The 18,363-nt window shown below is 36.0% G+C and overlaps 1 protein-coding gene across 10 annotated transcripts in view; it reads left to right on the top strand.

The window, feature by feature from the left end:
- Positions 1-18,295, top strand: part of ZNF207 (zinc finger protein 207) — a 29,950-nt gene extending 11,655 nt beyond the window's left edge. For 2 of the 10 annotated variants that reach the window (XM_023182875.2, XM_023182870.2), the window contains exons 4-12: positions 349-516; positions 643-718; positions 1,211-1,258; positions 2,623-2,693; positions 4,889-5,046; positions 6,230-6,322; positions 7,320-7,562; positions 8,840-8,999; positions 9,143-9,992. In XM_023182875.2, coding sequence (XP_023038643.1) covers positions 349-516; positions 643-718; positions 1,211-1,258; positions 2,623-2,693; positions 4,889-5,046; positions 6,230-6,322; positions 7,320-7,562; positions 8,840-8,999; positions 9,143-9,303 — 1,178 coding nt within the window. In that variant the 3' untranslated portion in view covers positions 9,304-9,992. Of the gene's footprint in view, positions 1-348; positions 517-642; positions 719-1,210; positions 1,259-2,622; positions 2,694-4,888; positions 5,047-6,229; positions 6,323-7,319; positions 7,563-8,839; positions 9,000-9,142; positions 9,993-12,633; positions 12,689-17,138 lie in introns of those variants that run through there. The other 8 variants (XR_003308468.1, XR_003308469.1, XR_002724618.1 and 5 more) reach the window with 8 other exon arrangements.
- Positions 18,296-18,363: the final 68 nt, after the last annotated feature.

Below are 18,363 nucleotides of genomic sequence, written 5' to 3' on the forward strand. Positions count from 1 at the left end.
GACTGAGGCGGGAGCATCCCTTCAGCCCAGGAGTTAGAGAGTGCAGTGAGCTGCAATTGTACCGTTGCTTTCCAGCCTGTGTCACAGAGCAAGACCCTACTAAAAATTTAAAAGAAAAAATACTGATTTAGGATAATCATTTTACCTTTTATGGGACAGGGAAAGAACGTTAACCTTGTTTAATATAGGGTGAAAACACATTTGAAGAACATAGAGCAATATTGAATTTTGGGGGAAGAAAAATCTCATGAACTAATTTTACCAATATAAGTATTTTTAAATATTGAATGTTGTAAATAAACTTTATTAGTTTTTACTCTGGAAATAATTAAGATTTTTTTGTAACAGAAAGTCAAAAAAAGAAGCAACAAGATGATTCTGATGAATATGATGATGATGACTCCGCAGCCTCAACTTCATTTCAGCCACAGCCTGTTCAACCTCAACAAGGTTATATTCCCCCAATGGCACAGCCAGGACTGCCACCAGTACCAGGAGCACCAGGAATGCCTCCAGGTAGTACATAGGATTGCTTAAAATCTAACATTTTTAGGGCATTATTTATATTGTATCGAAGTATTACTTTCTTCCCCCTAACTCTTAAATATTTGTTATTATTTTGATTGAAATTCTTGCTTGTAGGCATACCTCCATTAATGCCAGGTGTTCCTCCTCTGATGCCAGGAATGCCACCAGTTATGCCAGGCATGCCACCTGGGTAAGAAAATTTTTTAAATTATCTTGTAGGCTTGTGCCTAGTAATGATCTTTTTCAATTTGGATGTTATATGAATGAAATGTTAGTTTCCATTTTTTGCTTTAGAAGAAGGTATGGGCTCTATAAATCTTGTCTAATAAAGGGATCAACCAATACATTTAAGGAGTATAAATTTGCCTCTGAATAATAGATTTTTGGGTTTTAGGATATATGTAAGCAACCATCTACTTCAATTGCATTTACTGTGATTAAAGTAGTTGGTTATTTATAGATTTGCGTTTCTGAGATTCAGAACTATCTGTGACACTTTGTAGTTGTGACAAGAAGCAAACTCTGTAAATGATTTATTTGTCAAAGCATCAAAACTAAAATGAGGTGCTTGTGCCCATCACTTTTACTTAAATATTGTTGGATGTGAGAGGTATACAATACACTTTCCCACTGTATTTTGAAAATCACAGTTAGATTTTGATTTTGTCATACATTTTCACAGATTGCATCATCAGAGAAAATACACCCAGTCATTTTGCGGTGAAAACATGTAAGCATCTCATTCATAATGTAATTCAGGAGGTATAATCATACTGTCATTTTTTTATGTGTGTGTTTAATGGTATCTATTCAGTTGACTTCAGAAGTTTTCTAACCTTCCTCACTAAAACTTGAAAGCTAATTAACACAGGTCTCTTAAAGAAGGAAAATAAAACATCTTTTAGGAAATAGTAATAGACCCATATAAACATACTTCAAACGTGCAGTGATTTTCTCCAAACTATTAACAGTAATGGGACCTGATAATAAGTGTTAGTATTTAAGAAAGACTATATTCTGTGAAATTATGTGCTTTATTATCATAGGATGTAATGCAGTTTTCTAATCAATCAATAGAAGTTAATCTGATAAAAATTTTAAATCAAGAACTGAATTTACCCACAAAAAATTTAAAAATTTTAAAGAAAATTGACCAATTTGTCGTTTTTTAAGTGAATTGGACACTGATGTTTGAAGGTGAGCTCTTTTAGGGGAAAAAAATGAGTGAGTTGTGTTTTTAAGTCATGGTTTAGTGTTAGGTAGTTATTGTAAATATTAGGCCATCTGATTTTACTTTTGAGTATCTTTAATTTTGGTGGTAGTATTTCCTTCCTCTAAAAATATATATATGTGTGTGTGTATGTATTTGAGACAGGGTGTCTTACTCTGTCGCCCAGGCTACAGAGCAGTGGTGCAATCACAGCTTACTGCAACCTTGACTTCCTGGGCTCAAGTGATCCTCCCACCTCAGCCCCCTGAGTATCTGGGACTACAGGCACACAGTACTGCACCCAGCTAATGTTTAAAATTTTTACTTTTTTAAAAAAGATATGGTCTCACTCTTTGTCTAGCCTGGGTTCAAGCCGTCCTTGAGCGTTGGCCTCTCAAAAGTTCTGGGATTGCAGGTGTGAGCTGCTGCACGTAGCCAAATAAAAAATCTCATTTCAAAGGGTACATTCATTCAACCTTTTCCTTTTCAAAATCTGACACAACTCTAAAATAGAGATTTCTTCTTTTTATTTAATACTCTTGTGTGGATATTTTACAAGTGGAAAAAGTGGTAATTTTGCTTTCCATTACACGTATTTTAGATGAAGTCTCATACATATTGAGAGTATATTTGTTCTCAATGACTTTAAATGTTTTGTCAACATTTTTTTTTCTTTTATTGGTAAACCAAAGAGTTTGCTGGGTTTTAGGCAATTTATTTTGATAGGATTGTTACAGTGTGTTGTGTGTTCTTTCGACTTGATTCATATCAATATTAGAGGTCAAATTCAAGTCTATCTAGTGTTTCAGGCTTTAGCCAGAATATTTTTTAATGGTTTATGCTGTTCATTAACTTACTGTTTCTTGAAATTTGCTTTCTAATAGAATGATGCCAATGGGTGGAATGATGCCACCTGGACCAGGAATACCACCTCTGATGCCTGGAATGCCACCAGGTATGATATGTTAGACAATTTCCTTTTAATATGATGTACAGGCTTTAATTCTAAGTTTTTTTAGACATCTGTGGGCATTGGTATAATGAAATTTAAACATTTTCGTAAGTTGCAAGTTCCTGTGAGAAGTGTTATATGGGCCCTATTTACAAAAATGTATTTTAGTGGGTATCTGAAGACCATGGCCCTTTCTTGAAGTTTGAAATAGATGATAGATTTCAAAGCAGCCAAAGTGAGTCATGTACTTAAGAGCGCTGAATCTCATGTACTTAAGAGCGCTTGTATTTGTTAGGAATGTTTTAGACAAGTAATAGAGAAATCCAACAAACTGTTTTTTTTGTTTGTTTGTTTTTTTGAGACGGAATCTCACTCTCACCCAGGCTGGAACATGCTCTTGGTTCACTGCAACCTCTGCTTCCAGGGTTCAGGTGATTCTCTTGCTCAGCTTCTCGAGTAGCTGGGAGTACAGGCACCCACTACCACACCTGGCTCATTTTTGTATTTTAGTAGAGACGGGGTTTTGCCATGTTGGCCAGGCTGGTCTCAAACTCCTGACCTCGGGTTATCCACCTGCCTTGGCCTCCCAGAGCGCTGGAATTACAGGTGTGAGCCACTGCGCCTGGCTGCAACAAACTGTATTAAACAGTGTAGGCATTTATTGTCTCAGTCAACAAAAAAGTGGTAGATCCAGTGGTTCAGTGATACTTATTAACCCATGCTTTTTTGACTTTGCTAGTCTTAGCTTTTTTTCCTCAGAAATGTCATTTGGTTATAAGACAGCTCAGACAAGAAGGTGTGTCAGTAGTAGTGCAATCTCCATTTTCTTTTTTTCCTTTTTTTTGAGACAGAGTGTTGGTCTGATACCTGGGCTGATGTGCCGTGGCACGATCATAGCTCACTGCAGCCGTATAGCCTCCCAAAATGCTGAGATTACAGGTGTGAGTGAGCCGCAGCACCGGACCTCCTTTTTCTTCTATTTGGAAGCAAAATAACTTTCCCAGAAGCAACTTAGCTCCTTACATATTATGCTGTGAGGGAACCTGGGAAATTAAGTATATAGAATTTGGCCTATAAAGCAGGAAATACAGCACAAGGAAAGGGAGGGATTCAGTTGGCCAACAAGGTACGCCACACGAAGCTGTTTCTTTCTTTTTCTTTTCTCTCTTTCCCTCTTTCCCTCTTTTCTTTTCTTTTTCTTTCTTCCTTTCTTCCTTTCTTTCTTTTTTTCTTTCTTTCTTTCTTTTGGAATCTTGCTCTGTCACCCAGGCTGGAGAGTAGTGGTGTGATCTCGGCTCAACACAGCATCCGCCTCCTGGGTTCAAGGGATTCTCTCCTGCCTCAGCCTTCTGAGTAGCTGGGATTACAGGCGTGTACTACCACGCCTGGCAAATTTTTCTATTTTTAATAGAGATGGGGTTTCACTGTGTTGGTCAAGCTGGTCTCGAACTCCTGACCTCTTGATCCACCTGCCTCAGCCTCCCAAAGTGCTGGAATTATAGGCGTGACCCATTGCGCCCGGCCCTAGCCTGGTTTTTATGTTGGTGTGTTTGCAATCCGTAGCGTTATTTAGAGTACTGAAGATAATTGATGTAAAGGGACACAGGAAACATAAAGCATCAACAAAATACGAATAATTGCCTAGCGGCTCCATATACATTATGTTGTGATACATATTTAGGTATTTAAAAGAATACAGAATAATAATTGATGTTCATTTGATAATGTGAAGTCATTAAAAGTTTTGTCATGTTAAGGAAGTTTAAAGAATGTAGTAGTGATGTGTTTAACTCTGGAAAAGTTTTTATTGTTCATGATATTTGATTCATCAGAGTTTTTATTGTAATTTGCACTAGAATTCAGGGAACATTTAAATATCTGTCTTGTAGATGATTGAAATAATTGTTTTATATATTGCAAGAAGTTTGCTAAGTCATTAGGATCAGTAAGCATAATTCCCAGATGTTTTGTGCATGCAGCAGAGTCTAGTGTTATCTTCCACTTTGTAAAATTCTGAAGCAGTCCAAAGGAAGGGAAAATTTGAGGTAAGAATATTGCATGGGGCAAATGCCTGAGTTCCTTGGATTTAATCGAGTCATTGAGCAGTTAATTGTTCATAACTTTGTAATATAGAAGTGTTTTTTCCCTACACTAAATATTTCAGTGACTCAATTTCCCGAAACATTTCTTCTCTGCAGGTATGCCCCCACCTGTTCCACGTCCTGGAATTCCGCCAATGACCCAAGCACAGGCTGTTTCAGCGCCAGGTATTCTTAATAGACCACCTGCACCAACAGCAACTGTACCTGCTCCGCAGCCTCCAGTTACTAAGCCTCTTTTCCCCAGTGCTGGGCAGGTAAGGTGAAAATCCTGTAAAGGAGTGCACTTAAAGATAAAGTACAGCTGTTTACAGAAGTCATTGAAATTCTCATAGGTCAATTTTTTTTTTGTTTATAATATTTTTAATATTATTTATTAAATGTACTAAAAGGTGGCTTATCCACTTCCATGTTTACACACTGATTTCCTCTACCCATAAAAGGTTAAATGGAGCCAAAGTTAGTATGTTACTTTTTCATAGTTGTGAACCCTATTTAGTCTTAGTTGTTTTTTTTTTTTTTTTTTAAGCTAATGAAAGTTTAATATCTGGAGTGTTTAGAAGTTTTCCTTTGCTAGCTGAACTGTGAATGGAAGGACAGCAAAGTCAAAGATGAGCATTCTTAAGATGGTAGCAAATTATTTGTCAGGCTCTGCCTCTAGTATGGAACAGTGATGAGCTACAATGCCACACTTGTGCTAAAATGGCGTAATTTAATGGCTTTTGACCTAGGCACACTTGTATTTCTTGTTGGTCTTTTTTCAAAGCTTTTAAAACTTTTTTTCCGGAGCATAAGTGAAAGATGCTTCTGTTCTAGAGTAGTGTGCACATAATGGTTAACACCTCTGCTTTTTTTCCTCATTTCATTGAGAATTAAGCAGATTCAGATTTGATTTATTCAGAATTTAGATCAGGATGTATGTTTATTCATTTTCTTTTTTAGCTTATCCCTTAGATTTTTTTTTTAACTTTTTTCTGTTTGTGGGTGCTAAATTAAAAGCATTTTCTTTTAAGTGCCTTTTATTAAGCACATTAACCTAGCTTTATGGTGGACGGGCATTTTATGTATTGAGAGATGTAAAATTTGACAAAAATCTTTTTGTAGAGAATCATTGATAACAGAATTGGATTGAAGTGTCAGTATTTATACATCGTTATTCTCAGTTTCAGGTATCATTCTTGAAATAATGCAAAACACAGTAGTTTTAGAAAAGAAGCTAGTTAACTAGGTTTTATTGGTATAGAATTAAAATTTTGAGGCTCATACTTTAATTTTGTCTATTGTAAATGCATTAACTGCCTGCCTTTTAAAATAAATGACATTTGATTGCATTAAATTTTGCATTTACAAATATGCAATCTACTAAAAAGTCTACCACATGGCTTATTTTGACCCATTTGTTTGGAGACTTTTCATTGTTTCCTTTCTTTTATGCTACAGATGGGGACACCTGTCACAAGCTCAAGTACAGCTTCATCCAATTCAGAAAGTCTGTCTGCATCTTCTAAAGCTCTGTTTCCTAGCACAGCACAAGTACGCAGGAAGTTGCAGTTTAAAATTGTTAAAATGGCTTTATAACGTAACCCTTTGGACCTTACTTAAAAAATGAATATTTTTCCAAAAATATACTGTGTTTACTTTTTTAAAGCAAAATTAATGCCGTATAAGTCAAATGGTATTTAAAAATTTTAATTCATGCTAAAAAAACTACCCCGAACTCCTGTGGTTCTAAAGGGTTAAAAGCATGTAAGCAGTAAATGCATTATAGTGGCCAATGGTTAGCCTGATGCATGATTAAGCTATTTTGATTTGTGCTGTTTAATGCATCACATTTAATGTAAGAAAATTTAATACTTTGCTTTGGTTCTAAAGTTGGCCTAGTCTACATGTTTTAGATGTGTGGTATTATGAAAAGTAACACATTTGTTACTGGTAACTTGTTACTTTAAAAGATCCTGCTAAATTAACCGTTTTGTCCTTGATAATTATCCAGCCATTGTTAATTTGGAGGGGATTATATATATATAAAGAATACTACTAAAGGATGTATCTTTAATGTGTCACTGTTTACATTCGTTGTTAATGTTATACTTAGTAACTGGAGTTTAAACTCTCATTCTGTAGTTTTTTGTTTTTTTAGCTGTTTGGATAGATTAATAACTAAACTTATTAATAGAACAGTAAAAATAGAACACATGCTATTCTATTATAAGATATTATATTTCAGCAATCTGGAATAAATACAGAGCATTGTAAATTTAATTTTTGGTGAGGAGGTAGAAGACATCTAACAAGTTAAATATAGTCTTATTTCCATTGCTGTGTTGTGGGTGTGACTTTAACCCAGCACCTTTTGATGTTTTTATGGGTTATCTTGAATTTTGTGGAGTGTTTATCACATGTTAACTTTGTTTTAATTTCATTTAAAGTTTGGTCCTTTAATGTTGATGCCTTGTTTTAAGTTAAACTGTTGTAGATATAGTTAATTTTGGGTTTTGAGGTTTTGTTGACGAAGTATTATATTTTACAGGCTCAGGCAGCTGTCCAAGGACCTGTTGGTACAGATTTCAAACCCTTAAATAGTACCCCTGCAACAACTACAGAACCCCCAAAGCCTACATTCCCTGCTTATACACAGTCTACAGCTTCAACCACTAGTACAACAAATAGTACTGCAGCTAAACCAGCAGCTTCAATAACAAGTAAGCCTGCTACACTCACAACAACTAGTGCAACCAGTAAGTTGATCCATCCAGATGAGGATATATCCCTGGTAAGTTGTTTTTAGTTTCCTACTAGCAGCATTTAATTTAAAGCCATTATAGCAGTTTGTCCCTTTAAAAAGTGTTAATTTGTACTCAGATGGTCTGTGATCTGGTTTAATGCTAACTAAGTGGTTTTTGCCATTCTGAATCTTAAGAAATCATAAAATACTTAAAGTGAATGGATATTACATGTTTTGGTCTTAGATGCTTTCTCTCTCCTTCCTCCAGACTGTTTCTAAAAGAAGACAGTAAGTCAGGTTCTTAACTCTCTTAAAAATCATTTTAGTTAATATAAGTTTGCATATGTTAATTGAAGAAACGTTAAGTGTGAAGTAGAATCTGCAGATCCCTTAAGTCCCGTATAAAGGAATTAATTTTGATATAAAGTTAATGTTTAGAATGTTGATAACGGCTGGGCATGGTGGCTCACACCTATAATTCCAGCACTTTGAGAGGCCAAGACAGGCAGATCACAAGACAGACAAATCACAAATCATTAGTTTAAGACCAGCCTGGCCAACATGGTGAAACCCCATCAATACATAAATTAGCCGGGTGTGGTGGCGGGCACCTGTAATCTCAGCTACTGAGGAGGCTGAGGCAGGATAATCAGTTGAACCTGGGAGGCATAGGTTGCAGTGAGCCAAGATTACCCACTGCACTGTAGCCTGGGCAACAGAACAAGACTCCATCTTGAAAAATGAAAATAGAATGTTGGCCAGGCGCAGTGGCTCATGCCTGTAATCCCAGCACTTTGGGAGGCCAAGGCTGGTGGATCACCTGAGGGTCGGGAGTTCCAGACCAATCTGACCAACATGGAGAAATGCCATCTCTACTAAAAATACAAAGTTAGCTGGGCATTGTGGCGCATGCCTATAATCCCAGCTACTTGGGAGGCTGAGGCAGGAGAATCGCTTGAACCCAGGAGGCGGAGGTTGCGGTGAGCCAAGACCTGGCCATTGCACTCAAGCCTGGGCAACGAGCAAAACTCCATCTCAAAAAAAAAAAAAAAGAATGTTAACAATACTTCATTAGTTTCTTGTTGAAGCAGTTTGTAATTCCTGGAAAGTTGTTAGCCATGCTTCAAGTTTACAAATAGGTGAAGTTTTAAGGTATCTAGAGTTTAAGTAGTTGGATTGGTTTGTCTGGCAAAAGTAAATAGTTGAGATGTAAGGGTAAATTTTTGAAAATTACTCTTAACGTTGTAAGATTTTAGATGCATGCCTTTATGCTTGATGAGCCTCTACATTTGAGTATTTAGCCTTGTGCTTATTTTTATTCCCAGGAAGAGAGAAGGGCACAGTTACCTAAATATCAACGTAATCTTCCTCGGCCAGGACAGGCCCCCATCGGTAATCCACCAGTTGGACCAATTGGAGGTATGATGCCACCACAGCCAGGCATCCCACAGCAACAAGGAATGAGACCCCCAATGCCACCTCATGGTATTCCTCTTTTTATGTTTATCATATTTAGTGGATTTTCTAAGTTAATGCATAAAATATTAAATTTATCTGCAGTTACACATTGCATTTAAAGTACAATACGTAACAATCTATTTTTTGTGTTTGAAATTCTTGTTTTTTAGGTCAGTATGGTGGTCATCATCAAGGCATGCCAGGATACCTTCCTGGTGCTATGCCCCCGTATGGGCAGGGACCACCAATGGTGCCCCCTTACCAGGGTGGGCCTCCTCGACCTCCGATGGGAATGAGACCTCCTGTAATGTCGCAAGGTGGCCGTTACTGATCTTACTTCATCCAGTCTAATAGGTTTGGAGATTAAACCTTTTCTCAACTTGTGCTGTTTATATAGCCAAGCTTCCGTCAATAAGGCTTCATTGTGACTTTAACAAACATTATCTTCCCACATACCAGGAACTATTGGACATTTATTTTACATGGGAAAAATTATTTGGAATAATAAAGCAGGAACTTTTCCTGAAGTTGCAATTTATACTGTATGGCTTCTTTTTCATGTTTCATCTAGGTTTTTAGAAGTGAAGTATAGTAAATTTGGTTCGTTAAATTGTGAAGGCGCTGGATTTACATGAACATACCACCTTAATAAAGGCAAGTTCTGTAAGCTTACATTGCTATTTGTAAAGTTTGCCTTCACAGCATTTCAGATGCTGTTGGACTTCATGTCCCCAACCTAGCTTGGTGAGGGCTGTAACTGTTTCCAATACTTGTACATTGGAAGTCTGAATGTGTAACAATATTTAATGTATTTAGAGTTCCTCATGTTGCAGGGTTTAAGAAATCTGACCCACCAAGGTCATGTGACTTTTCTGTACTGTTAAACTTCATTGTAATAAAATGAAAGAAAAATTTATGCCTTTTTATTCATAACCCAGCTGTGGACCACTGCCTGAAAGGTTTGTACAGATGCATGCCACAGTAGACGTCCACATAATAAAATTTATAGTTACCAATGCAGTTTTGATATATCATTGGATTCTGTCTTTGAGTTGTAGGTTATTTCTTAGCTGCATGTTTTAAAACTGAATATGCATAGAGTTGTGTGTTCATGTTTCAGTTAAGAGAAAAACTTAGATACATGAGTCATTACATAATGGGTATGAAATCTTTATAATCACCTTTCCACCCTCTTTGGTGTCAGTACACATCACGTGTTATAGATACTTAAAATGTAAATGTTAACACTTTTCCTTCCTGCTGAGATGTTTAGAGCCTAGTGCCAGACCCATTCATTTCCTTTTGATTATTTTTGAGACTTCAGTACTGCATGGACCTCAGAAGCTTTTCAGGTACAAACTTCTAGAAGCTTAGGTGCATGCAGTAATAGCTTCTTGTGCTGTTAATGGGTTGTAATATATTTTTCTAAGTGTAATGCTGAGAATCTAAATGTGTCTCTGTTGGGATGGTTAACAGATGGATTGGCAATTTTTAATTTTATTATGTTCCTGGAAGATTACATTATTCATTTGAATACCTTCTGTTATTAAGCCTAGGTAGCCTTACTGTGCAACTTTTTGTCCTTGGAAAATTGGAATGTTGTGTTCTTACAGAGAGCTTTTCTGTAGAGATGACTGCTATTCAATATTTTGTGTTACAACCTCTTAATAGCTCTTGTTGACCTTTTTGGGATCTGTTTTTCTGATCTTTACTTTTGCAGGGTAGTTTTATGATTTTTTAGGCATCAAATAACCTGTGCAAAGTATTAATATAATGAACTCAAGTTGAGTTTTTCTCATTGTAAAGTTAAGACTTCCAAGAAAATGGTAACATTTCTTTATAACTTTAGTATGAAGGTATAGATAAAAGACATGAACTCTGAAGTTGTAACGATAAAAGGGCTTTAACTTTGAAGGAAAATATATTGAAAAGTGATTTAGCCATCACAAAAGAGTTTATATGTGACAGGTAAAAGTCATACCTTTAAGCAAAACATTGCAAGTATTATAAAGCTGAATGCTATTTTAACTCATATTGGCTGGGTGCAGTGACTCAAACGCCTGTAATCCCAGCCCTCTGGAAGGCTGAGGTGGGAGGATTGCTTGAGTCCGGGAGTTTGAGACCAGCCTGGCCAACATGGGAAAACCCCACCTGTACAAAACATTTAAAAATTAGCCAGGCGCGTTAAGTGTGTGTCTGTGGTCCCAGCTGCTCCAGAGGCTGAGGGAGGAGGATTGCTTGAGCACAGGAGGTCAAGGCTGTGGTGAGCTGTGTTCACTCCAGCCTGGACAACAGAGCGAGACTCTGTCAAAAAATAAAATACCTGATTATTTGGCTTCAATGATTTTATGGCTCCTGTGCTTGTGGTACCATAGTGGTACAAGAATTTTCACAGTTTGAAAGTAAAACTACCATATTTTGCCAAGAATGTGTTTCTTCCTTCTGCCAGCCACCAAGTCTCAAACCACTTTCCCCTCTGAACTTCTGCCTACCTAAATGGTTTCAAAATTAATACATGCTTCTTTGATTTGGCTGCACACTTAGTATACTGCCGAAGAAGAACTCGTGTTGAAAATCTTTAAGATAAAAATGGTGAGATTAAATTTACAATAAGTAAGGGATGCTCTCCCAAATTCTCAAGAATTTCATGTACAGGGTTATTGACAAACTGCAATAGGTTTAGTAGACCTGTTTCAGAAATTACGTGAAACTTTATTTGCATTTTATGCAAAGAAGGCTGATACTTCATAGCAAGGTTTTTTGCTCTCTGTGTATGTCTGATGGGTAAAAATGGAAATTTTTAATATGGGATAGAATTCTAATTAAAAATTAATTGAAAGTATTAGGCATTGGCACATAAAACTTAAGCTGAGTTCCTGAGTTTGTAGCTATAGGCTCAGAGGTGGTGTACCCATTTAATATATTTGAAGGGTAATTGCATGCATCCAAGCATAATTAAGCTTCTAGAAAATACCTTTTATCTAAATGCTTCTGGGGTCCATAGCGTGGTTGAATCATGAGTAGAGCAAATTACATTCATAATTGACTCTGACTCAAATTTCCTTAAGTAATAGATGAAGTTGAGTCAAAGTGGATGCCAACTGCCCTCACAGAAGACAAGTTTTGGGACTTGATAAGTCAAGCTGATTGCCATAATTAAGGAAGCTGTAAGGTTAGTAGGGCTGGCAGCTTTGGCTCTACCTTACATCCACCCCTTTTAGAAAAACAAACATTTTGTCTGGCACTAGTTTCTGTTGTATAAGTTTTCATACTGTGTAACAGTAACAAGACCACAGCAGGTGAGGATTAAGTTTTGAGTGGCTGCTGGAATTATTTGATTTGAATACTTAGTATTTTAGTAGTCTCTCACACATTTGGCATTAGGTATGATTAAAATATTCCTACTGTACTCCTATTCCACTAAGTTACATTTTGGACTTAGACTCACCTTAATTAAACTTAATTAATTGGGGAGGGGGATTTTCCAACAAAAAGAAGTATGGGCTCAGAATGGAATTGTAGTGGACAGTAGTTTTAAAAACAAAGCTGCTCCTTTTGCTTGCTTGATCATTGGGATTTTTTTTTTTTTTAAATTTAATGCATGTCTTTTAAATTAATTGGGAACTGTTTTTCTAAAATTAAAATTTTCTTCTTCCTATAGCCCTGCCATAGGACAGGCTGAGGCTGAGTCTCAGTGTTGCCCTGTTCAGTCTGAGGCAAGTGGGATTTATTTTATTCCTTATAGGGGCTTTCACAGCTTTATGGCTGTTGGATATTTATGTCCCCAAACTTGCAGCAAGTTTGGTGAAGGCCCCTAAATTTAATTAAACTTAGGATTTTTATACTCTTTTGGCAGAGAAGGCTCTATATTAATATTCACGTTTGACTGTGGTGTTAATAAACATAAGTATTTCATATGCATTTTTATGTAATTTGCTTTGTGTTACATAATTAACAGCTTCAGTAAAGCTTGTATTACTATATTGAACTTTAGTAAATTCACAAAATTTGATGTTTTTGATTTGGAGGCATGAAATGTTTCATTCAAATTTTCTACTTTCACTTTTAGGAAAATTTTACTGGTTTTATTTTCTCCATAAACTATTAAATTTAACCTCAAGGATAAGTTTAATCGTTGGAAATGCCACTGGATACTGAAATCTGCATTTTTTTTTTTTTTTTTAAGACGGAGTTTCACTCTTATCGCCCAGGATGGAGTGCAGTGGTGTGATCTCGGCTCACTGCCACCTCTACCTCCCAGGTTCAAGTGATTCTCCTGCTTCAGCCTCCCGAGTAGCTGGGATTATAGGCTCCTGCCACAATATCTGGCTATTTTTTAAATATGTTTTAGTAGGGATGGGGTTTTGCCATGTTGGCCAGGCTGGTCTCAAACTCCTGACCCCAGGTGATCCACCCGTCCTCAGCCTCCCCAAGTGCTGAGATAACAATAGGTGTGAGCCACCACACCTGGCCAAAATCTGTATTTTGTTGTTGTTGTTGTTGTTGAGACAGAGTCTCTCTCTGTCACCCAGGCTGGAGTGCAGTGGTGCAATCTCGGCTTACTGCAACCTCCACCTCCTGGATTCAAGTGATTCTCCTGTCTCAGCCTCCTGAGTAGCTGGGACTACAGGCATGTGCCACCACGCCCGGCTAATTTTTTGTATTTTTAGTAGAGACAGGGTTTCACCATGTTAGCCAGGATGGTCTCGATCTCCTGACTTGGTGATCTGCCTGCCTCGACCTCCTAAAGTGCTGGGATTACAGGCATGAGCCACTGCGCCTGGCCAAAGTCTGCATTCTTAATCCCTAACTTACGCATTGAATGTTAAGGCTAAAAGGTCATCTGGAAATGCTTAATTTTGAAATATTTTCAAGCCTCACCACATTAGAGCAAATGTTAATGTAGAGCCCTGTTAAGGTGGGAAGGTGGTGTCTTTGTGCGTGCTTGTGTGTGTGGGGATATAGACCATACAGTTGATACAACAAGAGAATTTGGCTGTTACAGGCCTTTCAGCATGGATGGATTACTAATTTCAGGTATCCAAACTGAAATTTGATACCTGATCATGTGGTAAAGTATGATAAACTATGGTTTTGGAGTGATTATTTTGAGGTTCATTTTCAGCCTCACTGAACAATGTTTTATGGACATGTGAAAAGTATGCACATTTGTTTCCAACTACAATTTGCTTTTATTTGGTGAGAAAAGTTGTGTGTGCGTGTTTGTTGTAGGGAATAATTAGAGAATTGGAAGAGAGGCCAAAAACAAACCTGAATTACTTTTGTTTCTTGTGTTTGAGCCACCATTCTATCCAGATAGTTTACTCTGAGCAGTAACAATGAACAGTGTAGCATTTAGCAAACCTGGAATTGTTTGTATATGGTTTTTATTCTTGGAAGCATAAAGAAAAAATATGCATTAAATGGATTACAAATTTTGACTTGTTAAATAAAATAACGTTTTTCGCTGTAAAAGGATTTTAATATTTAAAGAATTTTGTTGCTTCCATGACAAAATATTCCATTCAACTATTTTATAACCTCAGTAATCAACATGTAACAGTCCTTAATTGGAGATCTGTTTTCTCTATTACCTACCATCCCCCAGTATGCTGAAATCTTTCTAAGTTGCTTGTCGTAATTCTAATGGTGAAAATTGAAAAAAGTGTGCTGGAAATACAGGCTCTTATTTGCTTAAGTACTGGGGGTGGGAGGGATTTAGTAATGTCATAATTTGTTGAAGGTAATATATATAGATAACTAGATAGTTCCAGATAGTTCCTTTTTTTTTTGTATTTCTGTGACTCAGACAAATAAGATTTCGATAATTATGTAATTTTTAGGTGTCTGTAACATCCACTGGTAAAACTTGGCAAATGAAAGAAAATGGTGAAGTCACCACTTTAACCGAGTCAAAATTTTGTTTGAATAAGCTGATGAAAGTAGACATGTACCCTAGAAGTAGATACCCTAAAATTTATACAGACAATGTATGTCTTTTTTAAAAGGTTGTAGTTATTGACCTAATACTGAATAATCTTTCTGCGTTATTCCAAATTGAAATTTGTTTGCTCCTCATCGTAACTTTTATGGAAAAGTCCTTTGAAAGGGGATTCAGTTTTAAGGCTATTTGGCTATAGGGCAGATTTTTATAAGTAAACTTTCCCCCAGTTCCACTTATGCTAACTATCTCATGACAGTAAAGTTTACTCCTTTTTTAAAACCCTTTCTCAGTATTTTAATTTGTCATTAAATCATTTAAATAATAACCTTTTGTTTTTATAGCAAAGAAATCATTTTCTGTGTGATGTTTCTTGGCAAAATAAGCACTTGATGTTGTATGGTCGTGTACATAATGGATATTCATTAATTTTATGATTAGTGCTGAATTTTCTAAACTAGTATCTTAAGCTCTTACACACACTATTATGGATCTAATTCAAACCAATATGGAGGAAATGGAGAAAGTAGGACTTCGGTTTGAGCTTCCCAGTAACTTTAAATATATCCACCTTTTCCAAGGGTTTAAGCCCTAAAACATCTGTCTTTATTTTTTTTACCTGGCATTTTTGTTAGAAAATAGATTAAGTTTTAAAGTAACATTAAAAAAAGTTCTTCAGATAATTGCTTTTAGTAAGTACTATTTTTTTCTTACTCTTGGCTCTATACATTTTTGCATAATATTTTAGTCTAGAAAGGAAAAGCTTTTCATTTTCTTAACTCTGGAAAAGAATAGTTTGGAACTGAATTAGTTTGAGAAATCTGAATCATCTCTCTTTAAATCTGTTCGGTTAGTCTCATGTATTCTCAGGGTAAAATGTCTATTTTACTAAGGAGAAGTAGTAGTCATTATTGAGGCAGAAATTTGTAGGCCAAATGAGGTAGGTCTCCTGAAACTAATTTGGACTATTCCTATTTGAAGCAAATTGAACGCTATTATAAATCCAGACTGGTTAATTAGATGGAAACTTTGATGGTTAGGTTCTTTAAGAGGCATACAATCAGTTATAATGTTTATGTATATGTTTCAGTTTTTATCAAAATAACCTCAGAGGAGGTACATGTGAGTAAACTGTCTAAGTGGTTGATTACTTGGACCCCACCCATTAATTCTAAATGATGTCATGGTCTATAAGGTAGTAACGTGGCACAGCTTCAGTAACGTGTGCTGTGTTTGTAAAAAGGTGAAGTCCTGTATTGGCATTTTCTAAGCCCTCTAACATTGTTAGTGTCTGGGTTGGTTGGTTTGCATTTTATCATTATGGTTGAATCTGTGTTCCTTCACCATTAGTTAAGTCTGAGGAACTAACTGTGAAATTCGTTGATGGCCAACTTGGATAAAAATGAAGAATGGTATTTTCCCAGTTTACTACACATGGACCAATAGTGATTATTTGGGAGAACACTGGGTAGTGTTGTTTGACTTAAGAACCTTAAATGTATTGAAAAGTAACACCATTCTTACTCATGGTTTGCATTTGTTACTGAGGTCTCACCATATTATTTAATGTAGCTTCTTATTAAAATTTTATAAATAGTTTAGCAATCACAGCGGTCAAGAAAAAAAGATTTGCACCATCGTATCCCTGTCTTAGTAATAGAATGAGACTGCTTAACTACCCAAGTGGAGCAAGGGAAGTTACAGTTACTGTAAGTCTGAGTTAGAAAAAATATGGAGCATCTAGTTATTGAGCAAAGTCCCCTTTACCTGTTTGCTTATTCAAGGAGAAACAGTAGAATTTGCCTCAGTACATGTTTTTGAAATTGAGAATCTCTGATGTGACAAAATTAATTTTTGTGAAAGTTGAATTAAAAGCTTTTAAAAATGGCTTGTCTGTGGGGGTGTGTCTACATATTCGTTTAAATTTAGAAATTGCCACATATTTAAGGTATATGCCATCCCCTTTTTAGAGTAATCAATTTCCATCACAGTTCACATACTGGAATACATAGTTTATTAAAATTGAGATGTGTCCAAGAGATTTTCAGTGTTAATTGGCTCATTCTAAATAGCCAATATAAGGTAACTTTTGTTTAAAAAAAAAAAAATAGGGAAAAGTTTTAAATGTATTAATATCAGACTCTGAGGAAATTTAATGCACATTGACTTTTTAAACTATGGATTGAACTCCTCAGTTTAATACAATTTGTGTTTTTGTTAACTAGCAGCAGAATTTCAGCATTTGCTACTTACTGGTAGAGAAGAAAAATCCCACAGCCCTGCCAGTACAGGTTAGTTTAATCTGTAAGTACCTGATGTTCCTATTTTTTTCAAACATATCCATATAACTCACACAAGGAAGAAAGCTGTGCGGTTACTTAAATGTGAGTATAACTAATAATAGATCCATTGGACACTTTAAACACTCAGTACTTGGGCCAAAGTAGATCTAGGTTTGCTAACCCCAGTTGTAATAAAGGTGTAATACTGCTCCTTTGTTATCTCCTTGTGGTTCAACCTAAGTAGATACATTGTACATAAAAGGAAAAGACAGTTTGAGTTGGCTGTGCCCTTGTTGATAGATGATGTAGAGTCCAGGGCTTTGGGTCCAGGGTCTTTTACTTAAGCTATTTCATGGTGATTCTCTCATTCACCTTTTAACTTTTTACAGTATGAATCAACCTAAGAAAAAAGACAAGTTTCCTCACATCTAGAAATGATAAATGGTGTACAGTCATAAGCTAGAATGTTTTTATAATGCTTTTTTGTTCTTTTAGCAACACTTGTAGATACAAGTACTCCTTTTTTTTCTTTTTTTTGTAAACTATAACGTATCCTGTTGGTGTACCAGTGAGTTCATTTTACTGTGAACTAAGAATAACATACATACCTTTTTAATATTGAAAGCTGACTACCCATCAAGAAATGTAGCTAGATTCTTCATGTAACACTTTTGAGGGGCAGTGGGGACATAATGGGTTGTGGAAGATGTGTTTAACATTTTTATTTTTATTTTTTTTCCATTCTACCCAAGTTCATAGTTGTTTGAACCATCCTTTAACCTTTAAATGTTGTGCTTTTAGGTTGATACAAATATAAAGCACTGAGGAGGGAGGAATAAAGCATACAAGTTAATTTCTAATTTTTGCAAGCCTGAACCATCCTAATCTGATGGTAGGATGTATGGCTTCTTCCTTTTCACCTTGTGTGATACCTAATTTGAGACGATCTAGCCATAAAACTAGTTAATCTTGAATTCCTCTTGAACTGGATGGTGATTAGCCATTGTGATAACAGATTATCTTTATATGGAAATTGTGCGTATTGTTAAATTTTAAAACTTGGATTTATCAACTAATAATAAAATATATCTTATAAGATATCCACTTGTTTTTTAATGTAAAATTGCACAAGGGCTTAAGTTTCGTTGCCTTTCACAGTTTAATTTGT

Source organism: Piliocolobus tephrosceles, chromosome 16 (assembly GCF_002776525.5).
Source record: "Piliocolobus tephrosceles isolate RC106 chromosome 16, ASM277652v3, whole genome shotgun sequence".
Classification (NCBI taxonomy): domain Eukaryota; kingdom Metazoa; phylum Chordata; class Mammalia; order Primates; family Cercopithecidae; genus Piliocolobus; species Piliocolobus tephrosceles.